The 27,172-nt window shown below is 42.4% G+C and overlaps 1 protein-coding gene across 1 annotated transcript in view; it reads right to left on the bottom strand.

The window, feature by feature from the left end:
* Positions 1–59: 59 nt before the first annotated feature.
* LOC143567898 (GDSL esterase/lipase At1g71250-like) overlaps positions 60–27,172 on the bottom strand; it is a 31,409-nt gene continuing 4,296 nt past the window's right edge. The window contains exons 2-4 of the mRNA XM_077054180.1: positions 1,615–1,748; positions 1,101–1,343; positions 60–841 (exon numbers count right to left, since the gene is read on the bottom strand). Of these exons, the coding sequence (XP_076910295.1) occupies positions 572–841; positions 1,101–1,343; positions 1,615–1,748 (647 nt within the window). The 3' untranslated portion in view covers positions 60–571. The remainder of the gene's footprint in view (positions 842–1,100; positions 1,344–1,614; positions 1,749–27,172) is intronic.

A 27,172-nucleotide genomic window follows, 5' to 3' on the forward strand; every position in this document is an offset into this window, starting at 1 on the left:
CCTAAACCTCATACTGGATAAACAGTTATCGGTTTCAATGGTTTATAAATATCCAATCCCAACTAATGTGACAACCCATTTGTTTGAAATTCACACAGTAAAATTACATTTCAATAAGCATCTTACTGCAACACAAACTTTTATTGTTCAAAAGTTCAAAACATTTTTCATAACCAAAACACACCAACACAACTTTGATCTCGAAAGACCTACAAAACAACCCGAATCACACCAAAACCAAAGCATGAACATGTTACATAGGCCTAACTTGCGCCAACTGCTGAACATTCATCGGGAAGCAGTCATTATTCGTTCCAGAGTACTCCCTTTGAGCAAGAACACCATTCGCAGCTTGAGTCGGATGGAAAGCATCCCAAAACACGTATTGATCATGGTTGAAGCACGGTGTTTCTAACGGTACGCACATTATTTGTCCTTGTCCAAACCCACAACATGCTTTATCTCTCACTGTAAACCCTGTCAATATTAAAAAAGTTACATGATACATGTCACATATGCGTTAATATTACAAAGTCATAAATTTATAAGTGTAGATATAGACATATAGTGTTTATAATGTACCGTATCTTCCGGGATTATTTAATATGTCACCAAACACACCATATGTGTTTCCATAAACAAATGTGGCACCAGGGTGCGAGCCGCCGTTGAACTGACCAACAAGTCCTCTAAGGCCTTCATTAAAGGGACCTAGCATCTGGTTCACTGAGTCAACACATCTCCCAGGAGGGGCTTGACCAGTGGCTAGCTGGTTAGGTATGCACCCAAGCGGTCCGAGCCCTGGTAGAAAGAATTTCCGCAGTCCTACGCTGTATAGTGCCTGCATAAAAGATTAAAAGTTAAACTCAACATCATATTTTCATAACAAGGCCGGTTGTCAAATCGACCATTTTACTGGTTTATTGATCAGACCGGTTAAAAACTAAATGATGTAATATATAATTTGAAAATTAAACATATAACTATATAACGAATATAAAATAAAATATAACAATGCTTTATTTTTGTATAAAAAGATAATAATAATAATAATAATAATAATAATAATAATAATAATAATAATAGATGGGTTATTATACTTCAACTTGCCGGGAGTAGCGGTTTAGAAGGAGGTTAGCGAAGGCTTCGGGTGTGTAAGTGCGGCTCGTTGCATATACATTTGGCATGAGATAATTGTTGATGTAATCGTTGCTGCCGAAAACCATGACTACTATGGAGTTGGCAAGGAGTTGATTGAGGTTTTCAGGACTCATCATGGTTCGTAATTGGCTTAACGTCGTCTCAAAGTTCACAACTTGTTGGTTTAAGCTGTATCGATCTCCCTGCAATAATCAAAACAATTACTACAACTTCGGGATTGCTTATTTAAGCTCTTTTTTAACTTATTAACTTTTCAGAAAACATAATAAATTTATAAGGTGTTTGGTAAGTCAGTAAATTATGAGTCATAACTTAATAAGTCAGGCCTGACACGTCAGGGTATTCTGAATTATTAATTTTGACAAATAAAAGTTACAATGAGGTAAAATAAGGAATCCCGAACACCTTATATAAGAACTTCTTGCAAATCTAAAAGTTAATATAATCACATACATAGTGTTGGCCAGTTTCATCAAGGATACCACCGGCAGCGGAAGCATAATTGACACCACCCATGATCCTGTTTCCGGCTGCGGTGGGATCCGAAAATGGAGGCGGGGCCGCTATTCCCAACCAATCTCCTGCACCTGAAATTAAGTTAATCATTTGGATCATAATTAAAACTTTAAGAACAATGAAACATGTCAATTAATTAATAGTGTACGTACCAAGAATGTCACTGAATGTCCTTGCATTACAAAATCTACCAGTAGGACCGCGATAATAATCAATGCCATACGGATAAAAATCAGCTCTAGCAGTTGATCTAAGAAAGTTGTTATTCCCACTTTCAACCAGGGAATCTCCAAACACCCATATCGCTGGAGCCTGTTGTTGTCATGCTTGTCCCGCAACACCTTTCCACCAGCACGCCACCACCAAAACCGTCATGAACCACCACCTATATCCGCCCATTTTTACCCTTGTTTAAACACAATGTTTTAGCTTAATGATGGACAATGCATGTAATTTGCATGGGTATATATAGATGTAAAATGTTATCATAGGACATATATGTGATGATTATCATTTTTGTAACCGATAAATAAAGACTCATAATTTGCAAAAAGTTGGCTTAAAATAGTTCTTTTTTGGGAACCTTTTGACTCTTTTTGGACTCATATTTTGCTTTTTTTATGTCATGAATATTTTCGTTTTAAAAAAATGGTTATCATGTGTTACATGTTGCAGCGAAACTCATGTGAAAATTCAAGGACGGCCTTATATTAATATTCATTAAAATAAATTTTGTGTTATAAAGTATTGTATTTTAAAATAAATAAAGTTTAAAAGTAACATAGAAAGATTTATAGGTATTTAAAGTGTAATTAAGGGAGGTCTATAGCTCTTGGTACTTGGTAGATGTCACCGTTGGGTTAAACCCGGCCCGGCCCAGCCTGAACCGAAACTTGATTTGATGAGATCGTTAATGGTTGGGCCGGTCCCGGATTTACTGGATTTATGGGATTTGGGTTTCGGTTAGGACTTAGGACTAGAGGTGTACAAATCGGTTTTAAACCCCACCCAAACCGGTTTGGTCAACGGCTGGTCAAAACTGGTTTGACTCAAACCAGTTCGGTTTATAAACTGGTTTAGAAGCAAGATAGGCCGGTCTGGTCAAGTCGGTTCGGTTCGGTTTATAAACCAGTTTTAACCGGTATTTATCAAACCAATTTGGTTTTAAAACCGGTTTGGTAGATTTTAAGGGGAACCGGTCCAGAAACTGGTGGTTTGGGTCGGTTTGAGAACCGGTTTAAGTGAAAACGGTTTTAAACCCAAACCGGTTCGGTTTGCCTATAACCGGTCCCAAACCGTTTTTTTTACACCTCTACTTAGGACCATTTAAAAGTTGTTTGGGCTGCTTCAACCTGAATGAGTAAATGAGCCCGATTCAAAGGCAGATGGGCCAGAACAATAGTGAAACAGTAAACATTTGATCCAAGAGCTTAACTTAAAAATAGAACGCAACATCTACCAAAACAAACAAAACAACATTCACATGTGTTCTAGCAACACCAAAGTGTTGGATAAGTTTATGTCATTTTAAGTGCGAGGGTTCAAATATCATGGTTGTCAAATAAATGTGTAATTTAGAAGTAGAGTAAGAGAGTGCGTAAGTTTCCGTTAAAATAAAATCATAAAATCCAAGTTCACTTTATTAAACGCAATCTTTAATGTTTATCCTTGAGATAGTTTTCTAGTTCCGTCTTATTATCAAATTAACGAACTCCAACGCTCCATAACCATGGTTGCAAAAGTTGTTAGGCGTTGCCAACTCGGTCGATAGGGAGTTGTGAGTCCTCTACTTAGCTTTGGTTTGGGAGTACTCGGCATCTAAGCGTAATTTTTACAACCATGCTTAGCTATTGAAACGCATCAAGAGACGAACTATCAACAAGGAAAATTCTTTAATTTATTTTCTTTCCTCGGTGGATTCTTGAATACATTTCATACATAAACCCATATTAAGCAATAATTACACCACGCTTCTTATATGTGACACCCTCAAACATGGTCATGTGAGTTTTGTTGAGTTTACACATCACATACTCAAAAGACTTTTAAAACATTACATAAGTTCTTACACCTTAATTTTTATTTATTTATTTGTTTATTTTTCTAAAAATAACTCCAAATATCTTAAGGTGTCCTACATTCTATTGGTAGATAGCTCGAGAAGTTTGCTCACCATGAAACACACACTTTAAACATTTAACCATCTACTAATATATATAATCTTATAAGGCACGTAAACTTATCAAATGCACTTTAAATCATTCACAATCACAGGTTAAATGCAAGCAAACTATACCGTTAAATCAAGTTTGCTATATAGCCCAAGTCAAGTGCCCAACCCCAACCATTTACTATGCAGACACTTTATATTGAAAGAAACTTCATTAATTCATAACACTTATAACACATTCGTTTATAAACCCTTTACATTTCCTAGATCACATGACATAACCCATAACTACATAAACATGGGTTACTAGGTGGATCACTTTCCATAACCTTGGCCACTTGGCATGCCGCAAACCCATTGCTACACATACACATGACGACAACGATCAAATCTTCCTAAACATCGAACAGCTATGGACAAACACCAATCCTAACATACAACTTCATAACACAATCAAGACCATGCAAACATACTCATAACATATTCACAAAACAACATACAAGTTGATTTACCATTTCATTAGTCACGTAATCTTTTACTTGCAAATATATTGTGGTGGTGATTTTATGTAGTGTTTTCAAAGTGACCAAAAGAGTCCCGAGCTAGAGAGTGGATATGCTTATAAATCGACTTAAGTTATTAAACATATTGTAAATTTGTAATAAAGTAACGATAGTTAAAAAACAGAAGTAACAACTAACAAGCAATGGTGTACGTGTGTATTACAAGTAACGATATTTCTTTTTTTAATTTCTTAATTTTTTATTTTAATGCTAAAGGTAGTTAAGTAATTTCACACATATTTAACTGAAAAAACTAGCCTTCATCCACTTGAAGGAGCACCTATGTTACGCTTTATAAACAGTTGAGGCGTATGCATGTATAATTTTTCAAAGCTAGGGAGCATACATAAAATCCTGCAAACCACAGGGGGGGCATCCGTGATATTAACTCCACATATATCTTATTTTTTTAATCTAAGAAGTACAAATTAAAAATAGTGAAATTACTTTTGCGTCTATTTAGTTTTAGGACGGAGGTATAATGAGACCCAAAAAATAAATTTCATCTGGTTGATTCCTTGTGGTTTCAAAAATGAATCATCTGAGTCCCTGCCGCTAACCAACTATTAACGGAAAATGTGAAATTACTAGTTTACCCTTTTTATGATCGGTATAAGTCCATGTGGTTTAAATGATTGCTTAATTTTAGTCCCTCATTAAAAATTCCTTTTAATTCAAAGATTAACCATCAAACTATAAACAATCAAGCCATAATCAACCAAAAATCAACCAACCAAACCATAATCAACCAAAAATAAATTAACTAAACTTTAGTTTAACAAAAATATACGAACCAAACCTTTTTTATACAAAACAAACGAGAGGAACTATGTTTACAACAAAAAAAAATGAGCGGAACTACTTTTTTCTATCATAAATAAACAAACCGATTTTTTTTCCAGAAAAAATGAGCGAAGCTACTTTTTTAACAAAAATAAACGAATTAAACTATTTTTTTTAAATAAACGAATCGAACTTACTTTTTAAAAAAACATAAAAGAATCAAACTACTTTTTTAACATAAATAAACGCATTGAACCACTTTTAAAACAAAACTTAACCAACAGAATTACTTTTTTAACAAAAATAAACGTACTGAACTACTTTTTGGCTCGTTGAATTTATTAAAAAAGTAGTTCGATTTGTATATATTTGTAAAAAAAAGTTCGGTTCATTTTTTTAAAACGTAGTTTGGTACGTATATGTTTGTGAAAAAAAGTTCAGTTCGTTTATTTTTGTTAAAAAAAGTAGTCCGATTCGTTTATTTTTGTTAGAAAAGTAGTTCCGTTCACTTATTTTTGTGTAGTCCGGTTTGTTTATTTTTGTTATAAAATTAGTTCAGTTGATTTTTTTTATTAAAAAAAGGTTTGGTTCGTTTATTTTTATTAAAAAAAGTAGTTTTGAAACCATAGAGACGCAAGTTGACTAGCTATGAAAGTTATTTGACTTAGAATGACTATGTATATATATAGAGGGTGGAATGTCAAATCTACCCCATAAACTAACAAAGTTAAGGAACGTCGGGACTCAAATAGATCATTTTTGAAACCGTTGTGCCTCCGCCCAAAAATCACAGGATCCAAACAATAATTTTCACTTAAAATTAAATTAACCAGTATTAAACATGTGCACTTTGCGTCGAACTAAAATGCCAAAAAAAAAATTAACTACCACAAAGCTTTATAAAAATAAAATCAAAAACATCTATGCAAACCCACCGTGGTTCTCAGCGAGCGTTGAACCATGGTAAGATTGATGTCGAATCAAGGTTACAAAAGTCGCTAGGCGGACCTTAGACGGCCGACTAGGAAGTTGGGAGTACTCGGCCTTAATCGGTGAGTACTTGGTTTTAGTCGGAGAGTACTCGATGCATAGACGTGATTATTACAACTATGTGTCGAATACATATACAACTTTCATGGCATGTACATAAGTGCTTCTCGTGCAACTCCGTTTAACTGAAATTTGCATCAAAACATAATAAAAACCAGTATGTGATCGCATCGCAACAGTGTATTTGAATTTTATAAAGATCATATTTTAGAAGTTATAAATGTAAAACCATAAACAAGCTAAAAAGTAAGACACGTGTCAATGTATATGTGGTTTGCCAAAAAGAATTAGAAAAAAAACATTTGAAATCAAGTAAATGATAAATTTAATTAAGTGAAAGAGTATGTAATTTTGCAACGTGCTGTGACATTCAAATATCATGTATTAACATGATTGTTTATTACAGTGTTCATTAAACAATAAGTTTATCTCACAACTCAAGCTTTCTAGTTGCTCTTCATATGATAGAACCTGACACCATCTTTTATTCTATTTCTGTTAAAAGATTTTTATTTTATTTAATTTAAGAGAATATTTTTTAATGTACTTATACAAAAAGAATTTATGCTAATAATATAATGTGAAGAAACGTGGATCGACTCACTGGTAGACGATCTACTTTCCTCGGGTGTGATTATGTTATTTCACCGATGGTTCTCTTGGATCTGGATTCTTCCACCTACAAAATGAACAGCACCGTAAACTTACTCCTCAGAAAGGGACAGAGGGGTCCTCTTTGGGGTAACCCTCCGGTGTGAGAATAAGAATTTGTAGGAGAAGATAATAATCTGACAGTAACGAAATTGGAGTGTATTGCTTAATATAGCTGAATACTGTGTAATAGGGTGTACCTCTCCTTGTGGAGTTGATGTGGTATTTATAGTGTTAGGGTTTCCAATGATTGAGCTCAGACCCAATTAGGGCCTTGTTGGCCTCCTCCTATTGCTTCGCGCCACGTGTCCTTGGAACACCTGGTGCTTTTTCATTGATTAATTGCACATGGGTTTTGCTGAGTTGTCCACCTTTCATTGACAGCTGTCAACATCAGCATATTCTTATTCCTTAAAAAGATACCTTCTGGAAGGTTGTCTGACGTGCACAATCAAGGTTGCCCTAATCCTGATTTGGATAAGGACGAGGTTGATTATGTGCATGTGTGATATGCGCCTATCCTGATGATGCGCGAGGTCTTCTCTTTATTCTCACGCGCAGATGTTTCATGCGCAGATGTCATATGCACAAGCATGTGATATGCGCCACGCGCGGATGCGCCACGCGCGGATGTGATATGCGTGAGCATGTGATACGCGTGAGCATATGTGATGCGTGAGCATATGTGATGCCTGAGCATATGTGATGCATGAGCATGTGATATGCATGAGCATATGTGATATGCGCCATGCGCATAGGTTTTGGCTTTGTGCCTTCATAATGTCTTGATTTCAAGCCTCTTGTCTATATCTTGTGGGTTGACCCGCCTCGCTCGGTGTCGAGGCGGGTACATACCTCTTCAAGCCCCCCAGTCTAATGTGTGTCTTGTCTCGCGCGAGCGAGGTAAGATAGATATTAGACTTAATAGTTTGCTCTTTTAATAGGGTTTTGTCTTTTCTTCTTATTACTCATCGGTGCGCGAAATTCTATCCTTTTGGTTGAAAACGAATCGTCCCTGTACGTGGTTGGTTGTTGCTGACATGCGTCAGTGATGGAGACGTGTCAGACTTTTCGTGTGCTCGAGGTGCTACAGTTTCCTTTCATGTCCCCTCACATAGTGTCAGGAACACGTGTCGCGCTCGCGTTGGTCCGTACCTGCGAGTGGTGGCGCGTGAACTCTGGCAGCACCTGTATCGTTTCTTTTCGTGTCCCCTCACACAGTGTTAGGGACACGTGTCGCGCTCGCGTTGGCTTACACCTGCGAGTGGGGGCGCGTGAAGTCCGATCAGTACCAAATTTTCTCTCTCCTGGGCCTATAAAAGCAAGCCCTTAGAGTTTTTATTCTTCATCTTCTTTGTTGTTTATCCAGAGCTTTGTATTCCGATAGATTTCCGTTCTTCAGAAGCAACTTGTGCCTGACTCTGTTGTATGTCTGATAGCCCAGACAACACAACCTCCCCCCAGCAATCGCCGTGTGAAATCGCTAGTAATGTCTACGTTGAAGAAGACCGGCAAGGGGAAGAGGGCTGCTGAGGCCTCATCGGAGGAGGTAGGGAAGACCAAGGCAGTGAAGAAGTGGGATGAGATCCCCTGTAAATTGAGGCAGTCCGATTTGGACAGCCTTATCGCCTCTCAGGGTTTTCTCCCTGAGTATGGCTGCATGCTGCCGGCGGCCGGGCAAACGGCGGCGGACCCGCCCACCGGCTATATATCCCTTTATTGCCATTTTTTCACCCACTGCAACCTTCGTCTCCCTATGACAAGGTTTGTGGGTGCGCTGCTTAAGTTTTATGGGATTCATATATCCCAAGTCTATCCGTTTGGACTCGTGCGCATGACTCACTTTGAGTTCATGTGCAAATCTCAGCGCGAGAAGCCCACCCCTCGGCGCTTTCAGTTTTTTTATAAGCCCAAGATCCAAGATTCTTGGTTCTCATTTATTCCTCGCAGTCAGAAGGTCAAGTGCTGCACTGTTTCATTCAAGAGCCTTCATGACTGGTCTGAGAGATTTTTCTATATCATGGCTGGTGTGATCCCCATCCGCATGACCATGCGCGCGATCTCTTCTGCGCCTGTGGATGTGGGTGTCTTCAAGAACCCAACTGGCGCCTGGGTAAAAAAGTTGACTGCCGAACCATCCCCCGCCAAGAACATTTGCGAGGAGGCGCTGGTGGGGGTTGGTATGAGCAGGAGGTGGGCCGACAGCGCTACTGAGCTCGTTATCCAAGTTGACGGCTTGTGTAAGTTAACTCATTGTATTACTTCTGCGCGAATATAATTCGTTTTGCTGATATCATTTGACTTGTTTTGTGCAGTCAGCAAGGAGTATGTCCACGCCGCCTATGATGAGCATATGGAGGGTGGCTCTGTCGCGCTGGGCGCTGGGGAGGTTGGCTTCCCCGATCGCTTCGATGACATGTTCATCCCTGTTGATCTGGGATTTCTCTTTGACAGCGATGCGCCTGGTAAGCCTTTGTACTTATGCTTATGCCTTTATAATACCAGATTTGGCTAACCTTTCCGTTGCACGTATTGTAGATGCGCTCGAAAACTACGAGCTGGAGCTCGCGGAAGAGGAGGAGGAGGAGGAGGCTGAGGTGCCCCAACTAAAGCGTAAGGCTAAAGGGAAAACTGGCGCAGGGGCCAGTAAGAAACAGAAGAAAGATGATGCCCCTGTTGTTCAGGATCGACCTACTCAGGCGAAGGGACTTGAGAAAATCCGGGAGTTTACCACCAAGTTTTCCTTGTCTTCCCTGCCTCAAAAAGTGGGCAGACCTCCTGTGCAGTCACCAAGTTCCGATCCTCCTGTCCACACGAGGAAAAGGGGAGCGGCGTTGCGCCTGCCGTTTCCTCTTCGACAGGTATACTTTGCTTATCCTTTATGGTTCTATGAGCGCGATTCTGATAGAATTACTAATGAATCCTTGCTCACTCAAATGTTTGTAGAGCCGGCGACCTTGGTGGATCAACCTCAGGCGCAACAAGGTGCCGAGGCTGCGCCGGAGGTCGCTTCGAAGTCCCCTGTTTTACCCTCAAAAAAGGGGAGAATGGACTTCATGGCGATGTTTGACTCGCGAACGGCGTTGCGCCAAGGTATGTATTGCGCTTTTATTTTCTGACTTTTTTCTTTTAGATCAAGTCATGAACCATTTGTTTTTGTTGATTTTTTCATATGAGTCATAGCTGGCGTACAAGCTGCTGGTGGCACTCCTGGCGCCGGTATCAGCGCCGTTGGTTCTGCTCCTGTGTCACACCCTCAAAATCCACTAACGGAGTTTTACCGTCAGAGGGTGTGAACTGGCAGGATCGGAATCATTAGTTATAATCAAACCAAAGAAAAACGTTTAAATGAAAGTAAGTGCGGAAGCGTAAAACCTTAATTCAAAAGTTGCGTCACGCAGGACGACTTAAAACCAAATGTAACTGTTAAAATTAAGTTTGCAGAATAAAGATGTTTTCAATTAATGCATGCTCCTAAACCGCGCGCCCGCCTCGGCTACCTGAGAATAACATACTAAAAGTGTCAACTCAAGGTTGGTGAGTTCACAAGTTAAATAAGATAAATCGTTTAGCGTTTGCGTAACCTCGTTACGGCGTTTCAGTGTTTTGCGTAACCACGTTACGACGTTTAAGTGTTGCGTAACCCCGTTACGACGTTTAAGTGTTGTGTAACCACGTTACAACGTTTAAGTGTTTTGCATTACCAGATAGTGTTATGTCAAATTATATATCGATAGGTAGCTAATCTATACAACAAGTATCGCTAAGTGGTTCGCGACCGAAGCTGACTGTTTATCAAGTGCCCGTCACCAGGTCAATCCAGACCATGGTAAGTGTTAGCCAAAATTACACCCACTCAACCTCCAGTTGAGCTTAGCGTCGGGTGGGGTTTGTCAAACCCAGTAGTACTACTCAACAGTGACTCGCTATTCCAAATATTAACCGGTCCGATGTGTGGGACTTCAAATGTTACGTTTGCCGCTTAGCCTTTACAAGTGATATATAATTTATAACAAAATCTTAAATATGCGTTTATCTCAGAAAATACGTTTATCGGAGTATGTTATCTCCCCCAAGTGAAAAACGTTTGGAAACAGTTCAAAGAGCGGGGTAAGTGAAACTCACTGTTTGCGAAGAATATCCCGATCTAGATCACCAAGTGATGTGCGTCGTAGAAACTCTCTAGCGTTCTAAATAACAAAGAGATTTTCTAAGTATCGGTACGTTTAACGAGTCTCTAGACTCGGCACATAATACCTATGCACGTAACAGATTTCGTGTTTCGTTTGTGAATTGTGTGTGACTTAAACAAGTACAATTGTGATACGATACATGAGTGAGCAATTACTTTCGTGTCACGTACTAATAACATACTTTACTAGCAATTATCCCCGTAAGGGCATTTTGGTCAACAAACAAAGACTAACTAACCATTATTCCCCATAAGGGCAATTTGGTCAATTCATGGCAATCAACTAACAACTATTCCCCGCAAGGGTATTTTGGTCAAAATACAACAATTATATAAAAACTATCATATTTCATGCATTCCTACACAACTCAGCAGCTAGTTTCGTTATGACAGAATTTCTACTTGAAAGATTGCACTAGTTCACCGATTATAACATCTCAATTAATTCACCAAAAATTACCACAGAAGCATACATATCTTAGGTTTCCAGAACATATTTTATCTTATTTTTATTCCACATATTTTTCTTATAATGACCAAAACATTACAGCTAACTCATATCAGTCAGATTCATGTGCAACAGAATGTTATTTGCAATTCCCATTAAACGAAAAATCCAATAAATGCAAGACCACTTGGGTTTGGTTCCTAACTCAATGAGTCAACTTCCAGAAGTGGAACCAACCCAATTGGTCTCGTAGTTCATGAGATATAACATTTACAACATAACCTAACAGCAGGTCAAACAGCTCAGCTTTGCATCACGTTTTTGTAAAATCATAAAAGTATACTTCCACTTATCCAAAAATTACGAATTTATACTTTATAGAAACTAGACTCAACCTAGTTTACTGCAGTACCCACAATCTAAATCAATTTTCACGTTTACACTTCGTTACAGTCACTTAAACATCGTATATACATTCTGTCCAGAATCTGTTCACATCAAAACTCAACATAATAACAATCTATGAACTATCATGCATCCATATAACCCTCTAGACACTATAACTACTATCCATGCATATCAATTTCACCATACATACAAGATTAGGGTTTGTGTTTTAACTCAAATCAAAGACAACAATCAATCAAGCAACAACATCAATCTAGTTATCAATCCATTATCCAACTAACAACAATCATATTAATCACATACATACACATGATCGGCCGATTAGGGTTTACACACAACCCATTAAACATCAAAATTAAACAACAAAGAGGTAAGAGGTGATCAAGTATACCTTCCTAGCACCTAGTTCTTGGATTAATCTCTTGATTTGATGTGTGTATGTGTGAGTGGGTGGACGGCAGCCGTGGAGAACCAAAGAGGGGAGGCCGATCGGTCTTGTTTATAATATAAAATAGATTAGGGTTTAGTGTTTAGGTTATATTTATAGATAACCAAGTTACATTCTAGTCCCTAAACTTTCAAGTGCTACATCTCTAGCCTAAACTAGTTGGTTCTTGTTTCTTGTTTAACATTCCACATAACAATCAAGTAACACACATATACCTAACACATAATAATCACATAATTAGTGTTTTGACGTTTGTCGTTTATTTATCAATCGTTCGCGTCAACTCGTTTGCGTTTCGGTGCAAATCCCGAAAGACTACACATGTAGTAAATGTTAAGCGTCATTTAAACCCTAGTTTAAATGTAATGAAGTGTGCGTTATAGATTCAACGATCTTAAAGTTTGAATTGACGGAGTTGAGTTAACGGGGTTAACCTGAAATTGACGATTGTCACATCATTCCCATGTTAAAGAATTTTCGTCCCGAAAATTTGAGTCAAGTCGTGATGAGAGCCTGAAAAAGTAAGAAAAATTTTCAGTTTGTCATATCATCCCCTAGTAGAAAGAAATTTCGTCCCGAAATTTAGTTCATACCTCCGGTGATGTTTGACGGTTTGCCGGGTTTCGCGGTTTTCGGTGTTTGGTTAGCCCTTCAAAAAGGTGAGGATACTTTTTCATCATGTGATCCTCGCGTTCCCATGTGAACTCTGGTCCACGTCTCGAGTTCCAACGAACCTTAACGATTGGAATTTTGCTGTGTTTGAGCGTTTTGGTTTCCCAATCCAAAACCTCGACTGGTTCCTCAATGAACCGTAACTGTTCATCAACTTGTAATTCCTCCAAAGGGACTACTTGGGTTTCATCAGATAGGCATTTCTTCAAATTTGATACGTGGAATACATCGTGTACGCCACTGAGTTCTGTTGGTAGCTCCAGTCGGTACGCCACCGGACCAATGCGCTCAGTTATCCGGTACGGACCAACATATCGTGGGTTGAGTTTGTTTCGCTTACCAAAGCGAACCACACCTTTCCAAGGTGAGACTTTGAGTAACACTCGATCGTTCACTTGAAATTCGAGAGGTTTTCGGCGCTTGTCGGCGTAACTCTTTTGGCGATCCCGTGCTGCTGCCATGCGATTTCGGATTTGAACAATCTTTTCCGAGGTTTCGAGTACCAGTTCCGGACCAGTGATTTGGCTATCACCCACCTCTGCCCAGCAGAGTGGTGATCGACACTTCCGTCCGTACAGCGCTTCAAACGGCGCTGCCTTAATACTTGCGTGGTAGCTGTTATTATACGAAAACTCTACCAAGGGTAAGTGGGGTTCCCAACTTTTTCCGAAATCTAAGACGCATGCACGCAACATATCCTCCAGGGTCTGAATAGTCCGTTCACTTTGCCCATCCGTCTGAGGATGGTATGATGTACTCATATCGAGACGGGTGCCCAGTGCGCTTTGCAGCGACTTCCAAAAGTGCGAGGTGAAACGAGAATCTCGATCGGAAATGATCGAGACAGGCACTCCGTGTCTAGACACCACTTCTTTCATGTATACTCGAGTCAGTCTTTCCATTTTGTCTGTTTCTTTAATCGCTAGGAAGTGTGCCGATTTAGTCAACCGGTCAACGATCACCCAGATGGTATCGCATCCCGTCGGTGTCTTAGGCAAACCCGTAATAAAGTCCATAGAGATGTGTTCCCATTTCCACATTGGGAGTTCCGGTTGTTGCAGTAGACCAGATGGTTTCTGGTATTCTATCTTGACTCTGGCACAAGTCAAACATTTGCTCACGTAGGTGGCAATGTCGGCTTTCATGTTCGGCCACCAGTAAAGTGCCTTTAAATCATGATACATTTTATCTGAGCCAGGGTGGATAGAATATCGGGACTTATGAGCTTCGTCCATCACTAGAGTTCTCAACTCTCCGTATCGTGGAACCCAAATCCGGTTCTCAAAATATCGGACCCCGTCCGATTTGGTTTCAAGTTGCTTGCTCATGCCCCGCATGAGTTCCGATGGAAAATTATCACCTTTCAAAGCTTCCAGTTGCGCATCGCGAATCTGATCGGGTAAGCTGGCATGAATCGTGAGTTGCAATGCTCTCACCCGTCTGGGTTTATCTGTTTCTTTTCTGCTGAGGGCGTCGGCCACCACATTGGCCTTGCCAGGGTGGTACTTGATGGCACAATCATAATCTTTAAGCAGCTCGACCCAACGACGCTGTCGCATGTTCAGCTCCTTCTGATCGTAGATATGTTGGAGACTCTTGTGGTCGGTGTAAATGGTAAACTTGGTACCGTACAAGTAATGCCTCCATATCTTAAGAGCAAACACTACAGCTCCGAGTTCCAAATCGTGGGTCGTGTAGTTCTTCTCGTGAACCCGTAGTTGTCTAGAGGCGTAGGCTATAACCTTCTCGAGTTGCATCAGCTCACAACCGAGACCTTGTATAGATGCGTCACAGTGTACCTCAAAATTTTCCGTTCCCTCGGGGAGGGATAAAATAGGGGCGCTACAAAGCTTGGTTTTCAACAGTTGAAAAGCGGATTCTTGCGCGTCACCCCAGTTGTACTTAGTGCCCTTGTGAGTCAAAGCGGTGAGGGGTTGAGCAATCTTTGAAAATCCCTCGATGAAACGCCGGTAGTAGCCGGCCAGTCCTAGGAATTGTCGCACCTCAGTCGGAGTCTTAGGTGCTTCCCAGTTTTTGATGGCCTCTACCTTACCGGGATCGACATGGATACCATTCTCGTTGATCACATGTCCCAAAAAGTGAACCTCGCGAAGCCAAAATTCACATTTCGAGAGTTTAGCATACAGTTGTTCCTTCTTCAGTAGTTCCAGAATTATCCTTAAGTGCTCTTCGTGGTCAGTCTCGTTCCTGGAGTAGACGAGAATATCATCAATGAAAACAATCACGAACTTGTCGAGGTACGCCTTGCATACTCGATTCATGAGATCCATAAATACGGCTGGTGCGTTGGTTAGGCCAAAAGGCATAACCGAAAACTCGTAGTGACCATACCGTGTTTTGAAAGCAGTCTTTGAGATATCTTCTTCGCGCATTCTCAATTGGTGGTAACCGGATCGTAGATCAATCTTCGAGTAGTAACTCGATCCTTGAAGCTGGTCAAACAAATCATCAATTCGGGGTAAAGGATAACGGTTCTTGACCGTCACCTTGTTCAACTCCCGGTAGTCGATGCACATTCGGAAAGTCCCGTCTTTCTTTCGGACAAACAAGACAGGGGCTTCCCATGGCGATGAGCTAGGTCGGATAAAACCTTTATCCAACAAATCTTGCAACTGAGTGGACAACTCCTGAAGTTCCGCCGGTGCGAGTCGATACGGGGCTCGTGCTATGGGTGCTGCACCGGGTGTCAACTCGATTTGGAATTCGACTTGACGAATAGGATGGAGTCCGGGCAAATCCTCCGGGAAAACTTCCGGAAAGTCTCGCACAACCGGTATGTCCTCAATTCGTTTCTCCTCCGCGGGTTTCTCAACAATCTGCGCCAAAATTGCCGGATGACCCTTTCGTAGATAATTCTGTGCCTTCAAAAGGGTAATGACGCTGGTGGTCATGCCGCTTCTCTCGCCTCGGACCGAAATGATCTCGCCGGAAGGGGTGGTAATATGGACTATCTTATTATGGCATATAATCTCCGCTCGGTTCTCGGATAACCAGTCCATGCCGACAACGATATCGAAACTACTAAGCGTAAAAGGAATAAGGTCGATGTCAAAGACATGACCTGACAGTTTCAACTTACATCCCGCAAGTATATGAGTTGTTATTACAGTTTTACCGTTAGCTAATTCAACAGGAAACTTAGCGTCTAACGGGGTTGGAGTAAGGTCTAAAAGTTGGCTAAAAGCTTTTGACACAAAACTCCTATCAGCTCCAGTGTCAAACAAAACAGAAGCAAAACAATCGTTTACATGGAACTTACCAGACACCACATGCGGATCGTTGCGGGCTTGACCCGATCCAATCACAAACGCTCTTCCTTTGCCATTTCCTCCACCGTTACTGCCACTTCCATTACCCCCATTATTGTCATTCTGTTTCAGCTTGGGGCAATCCTTCCGGAAATGACCTTCCTGTCCACATTCAAAACATCCCTTAGTCGTCATCGGTGGCTTAGGAGCACCCTTCGCCGCAAGGTCAACTCTACATTCCTTCGCTTGGTGACCTATCTTTCCGCATCTTTGACACTTGACACGGTCACACTGGCCAACATGATGAAAGTTGCACCTGTTGCACTTTGGATATTTCCCAGCATATCCGCTCGAAACCTGCCCGCTACCGTTGTTGTTGTTGTTGTTGTGATTCTGAGTGTTGAAACTCCGAGTAAATTCGGGCTTACGGTAGTGGTGTTGCGGTGGGAGGTTTGAGGATGAAGTTCTGGTGTTGTCAAACTTTCTCTTCCCGCTGTTCGGGTTGCTGTTGTTGTTACTGTTGCTGACGTGGTCATTACTCGGGTTGTCACGGGCTTTAACAGTCGAACCCCTTGGTGGTAACGCACCCTGGGTCACAGCCTGATCCGTCAGTTTGTGAGCCAAACGGATCGCTTGTTGGATCGTGGCTGGTCTGGAAGACGTCACCATACCCTGAATCTGTGGTGCTAACCCATCAATGTACATCTCTATTCTCTTGCTCGGCGGATCCACCATCCTCGGACATATTACAGCCAACTCGTGCGAACGAGTAGTGTAGGCTTCAATCTCCGAACCCACCATCTTCAACGACCAAAACTCTGACTCTAACTTCGAAATTTCCTCCCTCGGACAGTACTCCTCTCGCATCATGTTTTTGAACTCCTCCCAGTTCATCGCGTTAGCCAGTTCCAATCCAAGAATTTGCACATCTGCACATCGTCTGGGGACACCTCTGAGTGTGCCTCTGGCTCAGCCGGTTCTTCCTCCGGTTCCTCTTCGGGTTCCTCCTCAGGATCTTCCTCAGGTTCCTCCTCCGGCTCCTCTTCGGGATCTGCCTCAGGCTCGGCCTCAGGCTCCGCCTCAGGTTCGGCTGCGTTCTGAGCAATTTGCATTTGTAAGACATCGCAACGCTCTCGAGCTATCTCGGTTCGTGTCCTTGCTTCTTGGAGTTGCTCTTGCAAGTCTATCATCTCGGCTTGCATCTTCATCATAACCTTCGTTTGCTGATCACTAGCCTCTCGCATTTCCTTCATTGCCGCTGCCATGCGGGAAATCTCCTCCTTAGTCTCGGTTTCGTCTTTTAACATTCTGGAAACGTTCTCTCTCGTGTAGCGCATGTAACCCACATCACGCTCCAAACAAGAAACGACAGCTGCGAGAACTCGCTCTACAGGTTCGGTTATGGGTGGTAGGGTGTTAGGATAAGCAGGATGGTTCGGGTGAGGCAATGGGGGAACTTGTTCACGGTAGACCATACGTCTGATCATGTTGGGGTACCAATCCCAGCTAACGTTGTTTTCATACAGGCCTCCGGATAGGCGGTACCTCTTCGGTGCAGGAGCTTCGAGTTCCGGGACTACACGGGGTGGCGAGGCAGTAGGTAACTGCGGTTCCTTCCCGTGAGCATGCGTCATCGAATCGGATGATGATGAGGGTGGCGTCGACATTCCTACAGGTAAGCCGTGTATATGCGCGCGTATGAGTGAAGGAGGTAAAGAAATAAGATTTCAAGACTACACAAACCTATGCAGTGCGTATCATTATAACTAATGGGTCGTCGCGGTTATAGTCTAGTATGCATGCAGCTTCTAGTTCGCTATAACCAATGGCTCTGATACCAATCTGTCACACCCTCAAAATCCACTAACGGAGTTTTACCGTCAGAGGGTGTGAACTGGCAGGATCGAAATCATTAGTTATAATCAAACCAAAGAAAAACGTTTAAATGAAAGTAAGTGCGGAAGCGTAAAACCTTAATTCAAAAGTTGCGTCACGCAGGACGACTTAAAACCAAATGTAACTGTTAAAATTAAGTTTGCAGAATAAAGATGTTTTCAATTAATGCATGCTCCTAAACCGCGCGCCCGCCTCGGCTACCTGAGAATAACATACTAAAAGTGTCAACACAAGGTTGGTGAGTTCACAAGTTAAATAAGATAAATCGTTTAGCGTTTGCGTAACCTCGTTACGGCGTTTCAGTGTTTTGCGTAACCACGTTACGACGTTTAAGTGTTGCGTAACCCCGTTACGACGTTTAAGTGTTGTGTAACCACGTTACAACGTTTAAGTGTTTTGCATTACCAGATAGTGTTATGTCAAATTATATATCGATAGGTAGCTAATCTATACAACAAGTATCGCTAAGTGGTTCGCGACCGAAGCTGACTGTTTATCAAGTGCCCGTCACCAGGTCAATCCAGACCATGGTAAGTGTTAGCCAAAATTACACCCACTCAACCTCCAGTTGAGCTTAGCGTCGGGTGGGGTTTGTCAAACCCAGTAGTACTACTCAACAGTGACTCGCTATTCCAAATATTAACCGGTCCGATGTGTGGGACTTCAAATGTTACGTTTGCCGCTTAGCCTTTACAAGTGATATATAATTTATAACAAAATCTTAAATATGCGTTTATCTCAGAAAATACGTTTATCGGAGTATGTTATCTCCCCCAAGTGAAAAACGTTTGGAAACAGTTCAAAGAGCGGGGTAAGTGAAACTCACTGTTTGCGAAGAATATCCCGATCTAGATCACCAAGTGATGTGCGTCGTAGAAACTCTCTAGCGTTCTAAATAACAAAGAGATTTTCTAAGTATCGGTACGTTTAACGAGTCTCTAGACTCGGCACATAATACCTATGCACGTAACAGATTTCGTGTTTCGTTTGTGAATTGTGTGTGACTTAAACAAGTACAATTGTGATACGATACATGAGTGAGCAATTACTTTCGTGTCACGTACTAATAACATACTTTACTAGCAATTATCCCCGTAAGGGCATTTTGGTCAACAAACAAAGACTAACTAACCATTATTCCCCATAAGGGCAATTTGGTCAATTCATGACAATCAACTAACAACTATTCCCCGCAAGGGTATTTTGGTCAAAATACAACAATTATATAAAAACTATCATATTTCATGCATTCCTACACAACTCAGCAGCTAGTTTCGTTATGACAGAATTTCTACTTGAAAGATTGCACTAGTTCACCGATTATAACGTCTCAATTAATTCACCAAAAATTACCACAGAAGCATACATATCTTAGGTTTCCAGAACATATTTTATCTTATTTTTATTCCACATATTTTTCTTATAATGACCAAAACATTACAGCTAACTCATATCAGTCAGATTCATGTGCAACAGAATGTTATTTGCAATTCCCATTAAACGAAAAATCCAATAAATGCAAGACCACTTGGGTTTGGTTCCTAACTCAATGAGTCAACTTCCAGAAGTGGAACCAACCCAATTGGTCTCGTAGTTCATGAGATATAACATTTACAACATAACCTAACAGCAGGTCAAACAGCTCAGCTTTGCATCACGTTTTTGTAAAATCATAAAAGTATACTTCCACTTATCCAAAAATTACGAATTTATACTTTATAGAAACTAGACTCAACCTAGTTTACTGCAGTACCCACAATCTAAATCAATTTTCACGTTTACACTTCGTTACAGTCACTTAAACATCGTATATACATTCTGTCCAGAATCTGTTCACATCAAAACTCAACATAATAACAATCTATGAACTATCATGCATCCATATAACCCTCTAGACACTATAACTACTATCCATGCATATCAATTTCACCATACATACAAGATTAGGGTTTGTGTTTTAACTCAAATCAAAGACAACAATCAATCAAGCAACAACATCAATCTAGTTATCAATCCATTATCCAACTAACAACAATCATATTAATCACATACATACACATGATCGGCCGATTAGGGTTTACACACAACCCATTAAACATCAAAATTAAACAACAAAGAGGTAAGAGGTGATCAAGTATACCTTCCTAGCACCTAGTTCTTGGATTAATCTCTTGATTTGATGTGTGTATGTGTGAGTGGGTGGACGGCAGCCGTGGAGAACCAAAGAGGGGAGGCCGATCGGTCTTGTTTATAATATAAAATAGATTAGGGTTTAGTGTTTAGGTTATATTTATAGATAACCAAGTTACATTCTAGTCCCTAAACTTTCAAGTGCTACATCTCTAGCCTAAACTAGTTGGTTCTTGTTTCTTGTTTAACATTCCACATAACAATCAAGTAACACACATATACCTAACACATAATAATCACATAATTAGTGTTTTGACGTTTGTCGTTTATTTATCAATCGTTCGCGTCAACTCGTTTGCGTTTCGGTGCAAATCCCGAAAGACTACACATGTAGTAAATGTTAAGCGTCATTTAAACCCTAGTTTAAATGTAATGAAGTGTGCGTTATAGATTCAACGATCTTAAAGTTTGAATTGACGGAGTTGAGTTAACGGGGTTAACCTGAAATTGACGATTGTCACATCCTGCTCCTGCAAGCGCTGAATCTCTCCTCATCGGAATTACTAAGGAGCAGGAGGCCGTTTTACGCGCCGATCTGGCGGCGTCGAGACCTCCCTCACCTCCTCCTGCGCGCAGCCCTCCTCGCGAGACTGATTTTGGTTCTAGGTCGCAGGAGAAAAGGCCTGTTTCAGAGGAGGATGAGGAGGTTCAAGTTGAAGGCTCCGACAGCGGCCGCGCCAGCCCTGCAGCCGCACGAGATTTTGCGGCGCAGTCTTCTCGTGGGGCTGGCGCTGACTTTTCTGCTTCATCCCCGCAGGTATTGGTTCGTTTTTGCTCCGCTGCGTGGACTTCCATATTAGTGTTTTGATGACTTAGATCATTACTTTGTGTTTGCAGGAAGCCGATCGCATTTACCGCCCGAGATGGAATATTACTGAGGACAGCTCATTTCAGTCCATGGGTGTGTGTGCGGACTTCTGGGCTCATTCTGTGCCTCCAGCTGAAAGGAGGTTTCAGGAGGACCGCGCTCGCGATGACTTGCTCAACGATCATCTGTTTGCTGGGTCAGCTTTCTTTGCTGCCTCCCAAGAGCTTCGCTATGATTACGTAAAGGTACGTGATGCTCTTGCGGAAGCCAAGCAAGAGGCTAAAGTGTCTGCTTGGCATCTTTCTGATGCTCGAGAGAGAGCTGAGAAACTCCAAGCAGAGCTCAGCGAGAACAGAGCAAGTGCCAACACCGCCTTTGTGAAGCGCGGGCATGAGCTACAGGCTGCGCGGGAGAAGCTACAGGCGGCCGAGGCGGACGCGGCCAAGTACGCGCGTAGAGTGCGCGACTTGGAGCTGGACGCGGAGGCGCGTGACCAAGCTCTTGTCCAGTCTATAACTGACAAATCATCATTGGAGAGTGAGGTTGCGCGCCTGAAGAAGGAGCTAGCGGCCGCGCAGGCCGAGAAAGATGAAGCCTTGGCGACGGCAGCGTCTAGCCAGGAAGCACTCGATGTTGCGCGAGCGGAAAAGGAAGAAGCCTTGGCGGCAGCAGCGTCCGACAAAGAGGAGCTGAAACAGACCAAGGAAACTGTTGAGTTGTTAAACTCTCAGATTCCTGCCCTCGAGACGACTGTTTCTTCTCTCGCGCAGGATCGCCAATGGCTAGTCTCACAGGGTATGACTCGTTGCGCTTATGCGATGAATTACTCAGACGAGTTTCAGGCCCTTGTGATGGATTGAAACGCTGCCTCGCGCTTGGTGGGTCGAGCTGAAGGGTTCAAGGATGGTTGTGAATATAGCGCACTGAAGAAGAACCCATCCGACTACCCTTACCAGCTCGACGTTGTCTTCGCGGATATGGCCGAGATGGGGGAGAAGTATTTGAATACTCTCATTCCTATCATTGCGCCGGTATTTTAACTTTAATGAGATTACTTTGATTTATTTTCCAAGTCTTTTTGTACTCATATTTTTCCTTATGATTTGCAGATATCCGCGCTTGCTGACCAGCCCGATCTCGGCGCGCTAAAGAAATTACTTGACGAGTGCGAAGGGGCTGGTGGCGGCGATGATGGCGCGGGGAACGCTGCCTCGGCTAGCGGCTCTGGCGTGGCCAAAGGATCCGCTCCTAACACTATTGTGATAGAAGACTCCATTCAGGACGAACAACTTGACTATGGTCAGTTTGGAGATGACGAGGAGCGGGCTGCGCCAGATGCTGAGGGCGGTGATGAGGACGATGAAGAGGCTGACGTCAATGTGGAGAATTGAGAAGCCCTTCATGTATTTTTTTTTTATATTTGTAGTTTGTATCTCATCATCTTGTAAACTTGTAAATTTCAATGCTTTGGAATGAAATTTTGTTTTTCCCTTATTCGCATTTTGCGCATTTCCCATTCATCTCTTTATGTTGCATGTTTGCTTGTTGAATATAAGATATGCTTGCACGTTGAAATAAGAACAAGGTTGTAAGGAAATTATTATACTTAATCCTTGTCATATTGTAAGTGATTTTGCCATATCTTGATTATGTTGACACGTGCTTTGGCGTTTCATTATTCCTCTTTTGCGCGACGTTATCGCGCATTTATTATAGGGAATTATGAGTTTTTTAGCCTTTACGTGTCAGTATGTGTTACTCAGATATCCATTACAATTTCTTGCGCGACCTTGACCTGAGACCTTAACAACTATGTTTTGGCATTTGCTTTGCCTTAGTTGTGCTTAGGTATTTTTATGGTCAGGTTGCGCAGCATGTAGGATGGATGTTGTGAGTGATTTGAGCTAAGGCTCACATTATTGGGCTAAGGCCCTGAGCTAAGGCTCATATTATTGGGCTAAGGCCCTGAGCTAAGGCTCATATTATTGGGCTAAGGCCCTGACGTTTTAGAGTTAAGACTCGTTAACGCGTTTGAGCTTGAAGCTCGCGCATGTATGTTTTACTTCGTTTTATTTTTGTTTTGATGTCAATACAATGTTGTCATATTGCTCAAAATTAATAAAGGGAAGTGTGAAACATGTATGCAAAAGGTAGTAGAATCCACATTAAGAGAAGATAGCGCGTATCATTATTCATAATGGCTTAAAAAGCCTTGATTACAAACTTGACATTTTTTACATGAAACATTTTCTAAGCTGTGCCGCGTTCCATGCGCGCGGGATCTTCTTTCCATTCAAATCTTTTAAAGCGTATGCGCCTTTTCCCAATTCTTCCAAGACTTGATAAGGTCCCTCCCAATTGGGGGACATTTTTCCCGGGGGTATCGCGCGGCTAGCTTCATTGTTTCGAAGGACAAAATCATTTTTCTTGAAGTGGCATTCTTTCACGCGCTGATTGTAATATTTTTCCAGTTTTTTCTTGTATTTGGCTTCACTGATGATAGCCGCCTCTCTGCGCCCTTCAAGCAAGTTGAGATCCAACCTCCTTTCGCGCTCGTTATCAATCTTGTTCATCATGAGCACTCTATGGGAAGGGCATCCAATTTCTGCTGGAATCATTGCCTCCGTTCCATAGGTTAGGCTGAACGGGGATTCGCCATTGCTGGTTTTGCTTAATGTCCTGTGTGCCCACAGGATATTAGGTAGCTCGTCGACCCAAGAATGGGATTCTCCATCCAACCTTTTCTTCAGCCCATTTAGCAAGCTTTGGTTCGCGCGCTCCACTTGGCCATTCCCCTGAGGGTGGTATACTGAAGTGAAAATTTGGTTGATGCGCAATTCCTTGAGCCAGCTGGATATCTTCTTGTCAGTGAATTGTTTGCCATTGTCGCTCACAATTTCCATGGGAAGGCCAAAACGGCATATGATGTGGCTCCAAATAAACTGCTTCATCGCCTCGGCTGTGATTTTTGCTAGTGGCTTGGCTTCGACCCATTTTGTGAAATAGTCTACTGCCACTACCAAAAATTTTACTCGCCCTTGAGCTTGCGGTAGGGGACCCACAATATCGATTGCCCATTTGTGGAAGGGCCATGCGGAGGTCACCGGAATCAAGTTTTTCTTTGGCCGCATGGTGTTTGGCGCATAGCTCTGACACGCTTTGCATTTTTGGATCTCTTTTAAAGCGTCCAAGTACATGCCTGGCCAATAGTAACCTGCGTTCATTGCCTTGGCAACCACCATGCGCGGGCCAGCATGTATTCCACAGATTCCTTCGTGTATCTCTCTGATCACATAGCTTGCTTCCTCAGCATCTAGGCATTTCATGAGCGGTCCAAGATAAGAGCGTCGATATAATGTACCATCAAGCAGTTCATAGTTCTGCGACTTGTGCCTTATCTTCCTTGCCTGTGCGCGATTGTCTGGTACCTTTCCCTCCTTCAAGAATTCCATTATTGGAGTTATCCATGATGAAGGGGTTGTATGAGTTACAAGGACAGACTTCGCTACCACCGACGGGTTGCTCATTACTTCTACCCTGACATCTTTGCCAAAGTGATCGAAACTGGTTGATGCCATCTTACTCAGCGCGTCGGCAGATTTGTTTTCACTGCGCGGAATATGAATGATTCTGAAGCAGTCAAATTGCTCGATGAGTTTTTTCGCCTGCTCTAGATACAGAGGCATGGTGTTCTCCTTGGCATCATAAAGGCCATTGACTTGTGCTGCTACCAAGTATGAATCAACATGGGCCTCTAGCTTTTTAACTCCGAATTTGTGCGCGATGCGCAGGCCAGCCAGCAGGGCTTCATACTCAGCTTCATTGTTGGTGCTCTTGAAGTCCAACCTGATGGCGTAAGTATATTCATGATTCTCTGGATCCACCAGTTTGAGGCCTGCACCGGACCCTTCGTTGCTTGAAGTACCGTCAGTGAATAATCTCCAAACATTTTCTTCATCATTGGCTCGCGGAGGGTCTACCTCGCGCTGAGCCTCTTCAATTTTTCCTTCTGGAATTTCCGCGATGAAATCAGCTAAGACTTGTCCCTTTATTGCTGGGCGGGGCTTATAGGCGATCGTGTGTTCTCCTAATTCCAGCGCCCATTTTGTCAGCCTTCCCGAGAGCGCGGGGCGCCGCAAGACTTGCTAGATGTTGTAACCCGTTAGAACTTCAATAGGATGACCATTGAAATATCTATGAAGCTTGCGCGACGCGTGTGTTAGTGATAAAACTAACTTTTCCATGATGGAGTAGCGCGTCTCAGGATCTGTCAGCACCCGACTCACATAGTATATTGGCGTTTGGATTCCCTTGCGATCCACCAACAATACTGCGCCGATGGCGCGCTCTCCTGCTGATAGGTACAATGTCAAAGTTTCACCAGGAAGTGGAGCTGTGAGCGCGGGCAGATTTATCAAACATTCTTTAATCTCACTGAAAGCTTGCTCGGCCTCAGGAGTCCACTTGAATTGGCTTTTCTTTAGGCAGTTTTTCAATGTATTAACGAATGGGGTAGATTTGCTTGCATGGTTCGCTAGGAACCTGTTGATTGATACCAATCTCCCATTCAACTTTTGGACTTCTTTCATGGTGGATGGCGAGGGCATGTCAAGGATGGCCTCCACCTTTTCTGGGTTCACCTTGAAACCATCCTTGGTGACCATTACACCTAGAAATTTTCCCTCTTGTACGCCGAAAGTGCATTTGCTCGGATTGAGCTTCATGTTAACTTCCATTAGGCGCCCAAGGGTTTCTTCGATGTCTTTGAGCATTTGTTTTTCCTCCCTGCTTTTGATCACCAAATCATCCACGTAGACTTCTAGGTTTCTTCCAATTTTCTCGCTGAAAACGGCATCCATAAGTCTTTGGTAGGTGGCTCCCGCATTCTTCAAACCAAAGGGCATTTTTGTGTAACAAAAAACTCCCTTGTCGGTTCTGAAGGCAGTCTTGTCCTCGTCTTGTGGTGCCATTTGAATCTGGTGATAGCCCTTGTAGGCATCCAGGAAACATTTGAGCTTGAATGGCGCCACGGAGTCCACCTTTGCGTCGATGTTTGGGAGGGGGGTAACAATCTTTTGGGCATGCTTTGTTGAGGTCCTTGAAGTCAATGCACATCCTCCACGACCCGTTACTTTTCTTTACCATCACAGGATTGGCTACCCATGTCTGGTATCGTATCGGGCGGATGATGTTTGCGCGCAGTAGATCCTCAACCTGCTCATTCATGGCCTTCGCCTTCTCATCCCCCATGACTCTCTTCTTTTGAGCAATTGGCTCTACAGACTTGAACGTGTTGAGAGAATGTTGCGCCAGGTCTCGCGGAACCCCAGTCATATCAGAGTGTTGCCACGCGAAGACCGACATATATGCTGTGAGCAATCTTTTCATTCTCAACCTCGTGTCGTCTGATATCGTAGCGCCAATTGTGATTGTTTGCTCCGGGAATTTTGGGTTGAGAATCCATTCCTCTGGCGCGTTGTCTGCCATTGGAAGTTTCATTCTCCCTTCCCGCGGAGTACTTGTCACAGCACACAAATGATCTCGGTATACAAAAGTTACACCTGTTGGTGTTGGGAACCCCAACGCGCCGTGCGCTGGCGACGGTATGGCGTTGAATTGGGCAATCGTTCCCCTACCCAAGATCATATTGTGGCATGAAGTGGTGGGCAAGACCAAGAAGTTGACAACTTCGGCTCGCTTGTGTTTCTCATCCCCCATGGTTAGTTCAAATTGTATTTGACCTAGGGGATGAATGATTTCATTTGAAACACCAGAGATTGGTGCATTCACAATTTCAAGCCTTGCTTGGTCTGCCGGATCAAGTTTTCTGAAACATTGCTCATACATGATGTCTGATTCGTTGCCAGTGTCCACCAGGACTTTTGACACTTCATAATGAGCAATATGTGTAGTGATGACAAGAGGACTGCTATAGAAGGGCCCCCCC

This window comes from Bidens hawaiensis, unplaced genomic scaffold (genome assembly GCF_021521415.1).
Source record: "Bidens hawaiensis isolate Kalapana, Puna unplaced genomic scaffold, B.hawaiensis_p1.1 tig00023694_1, whole genome shotgun sequence".
NCBI lineage: Eukaryota > Viridiplantae > Streptophyta > Magnoliopsida > Asterales > Asteraceae > Bidens > Bidens hawaiensis.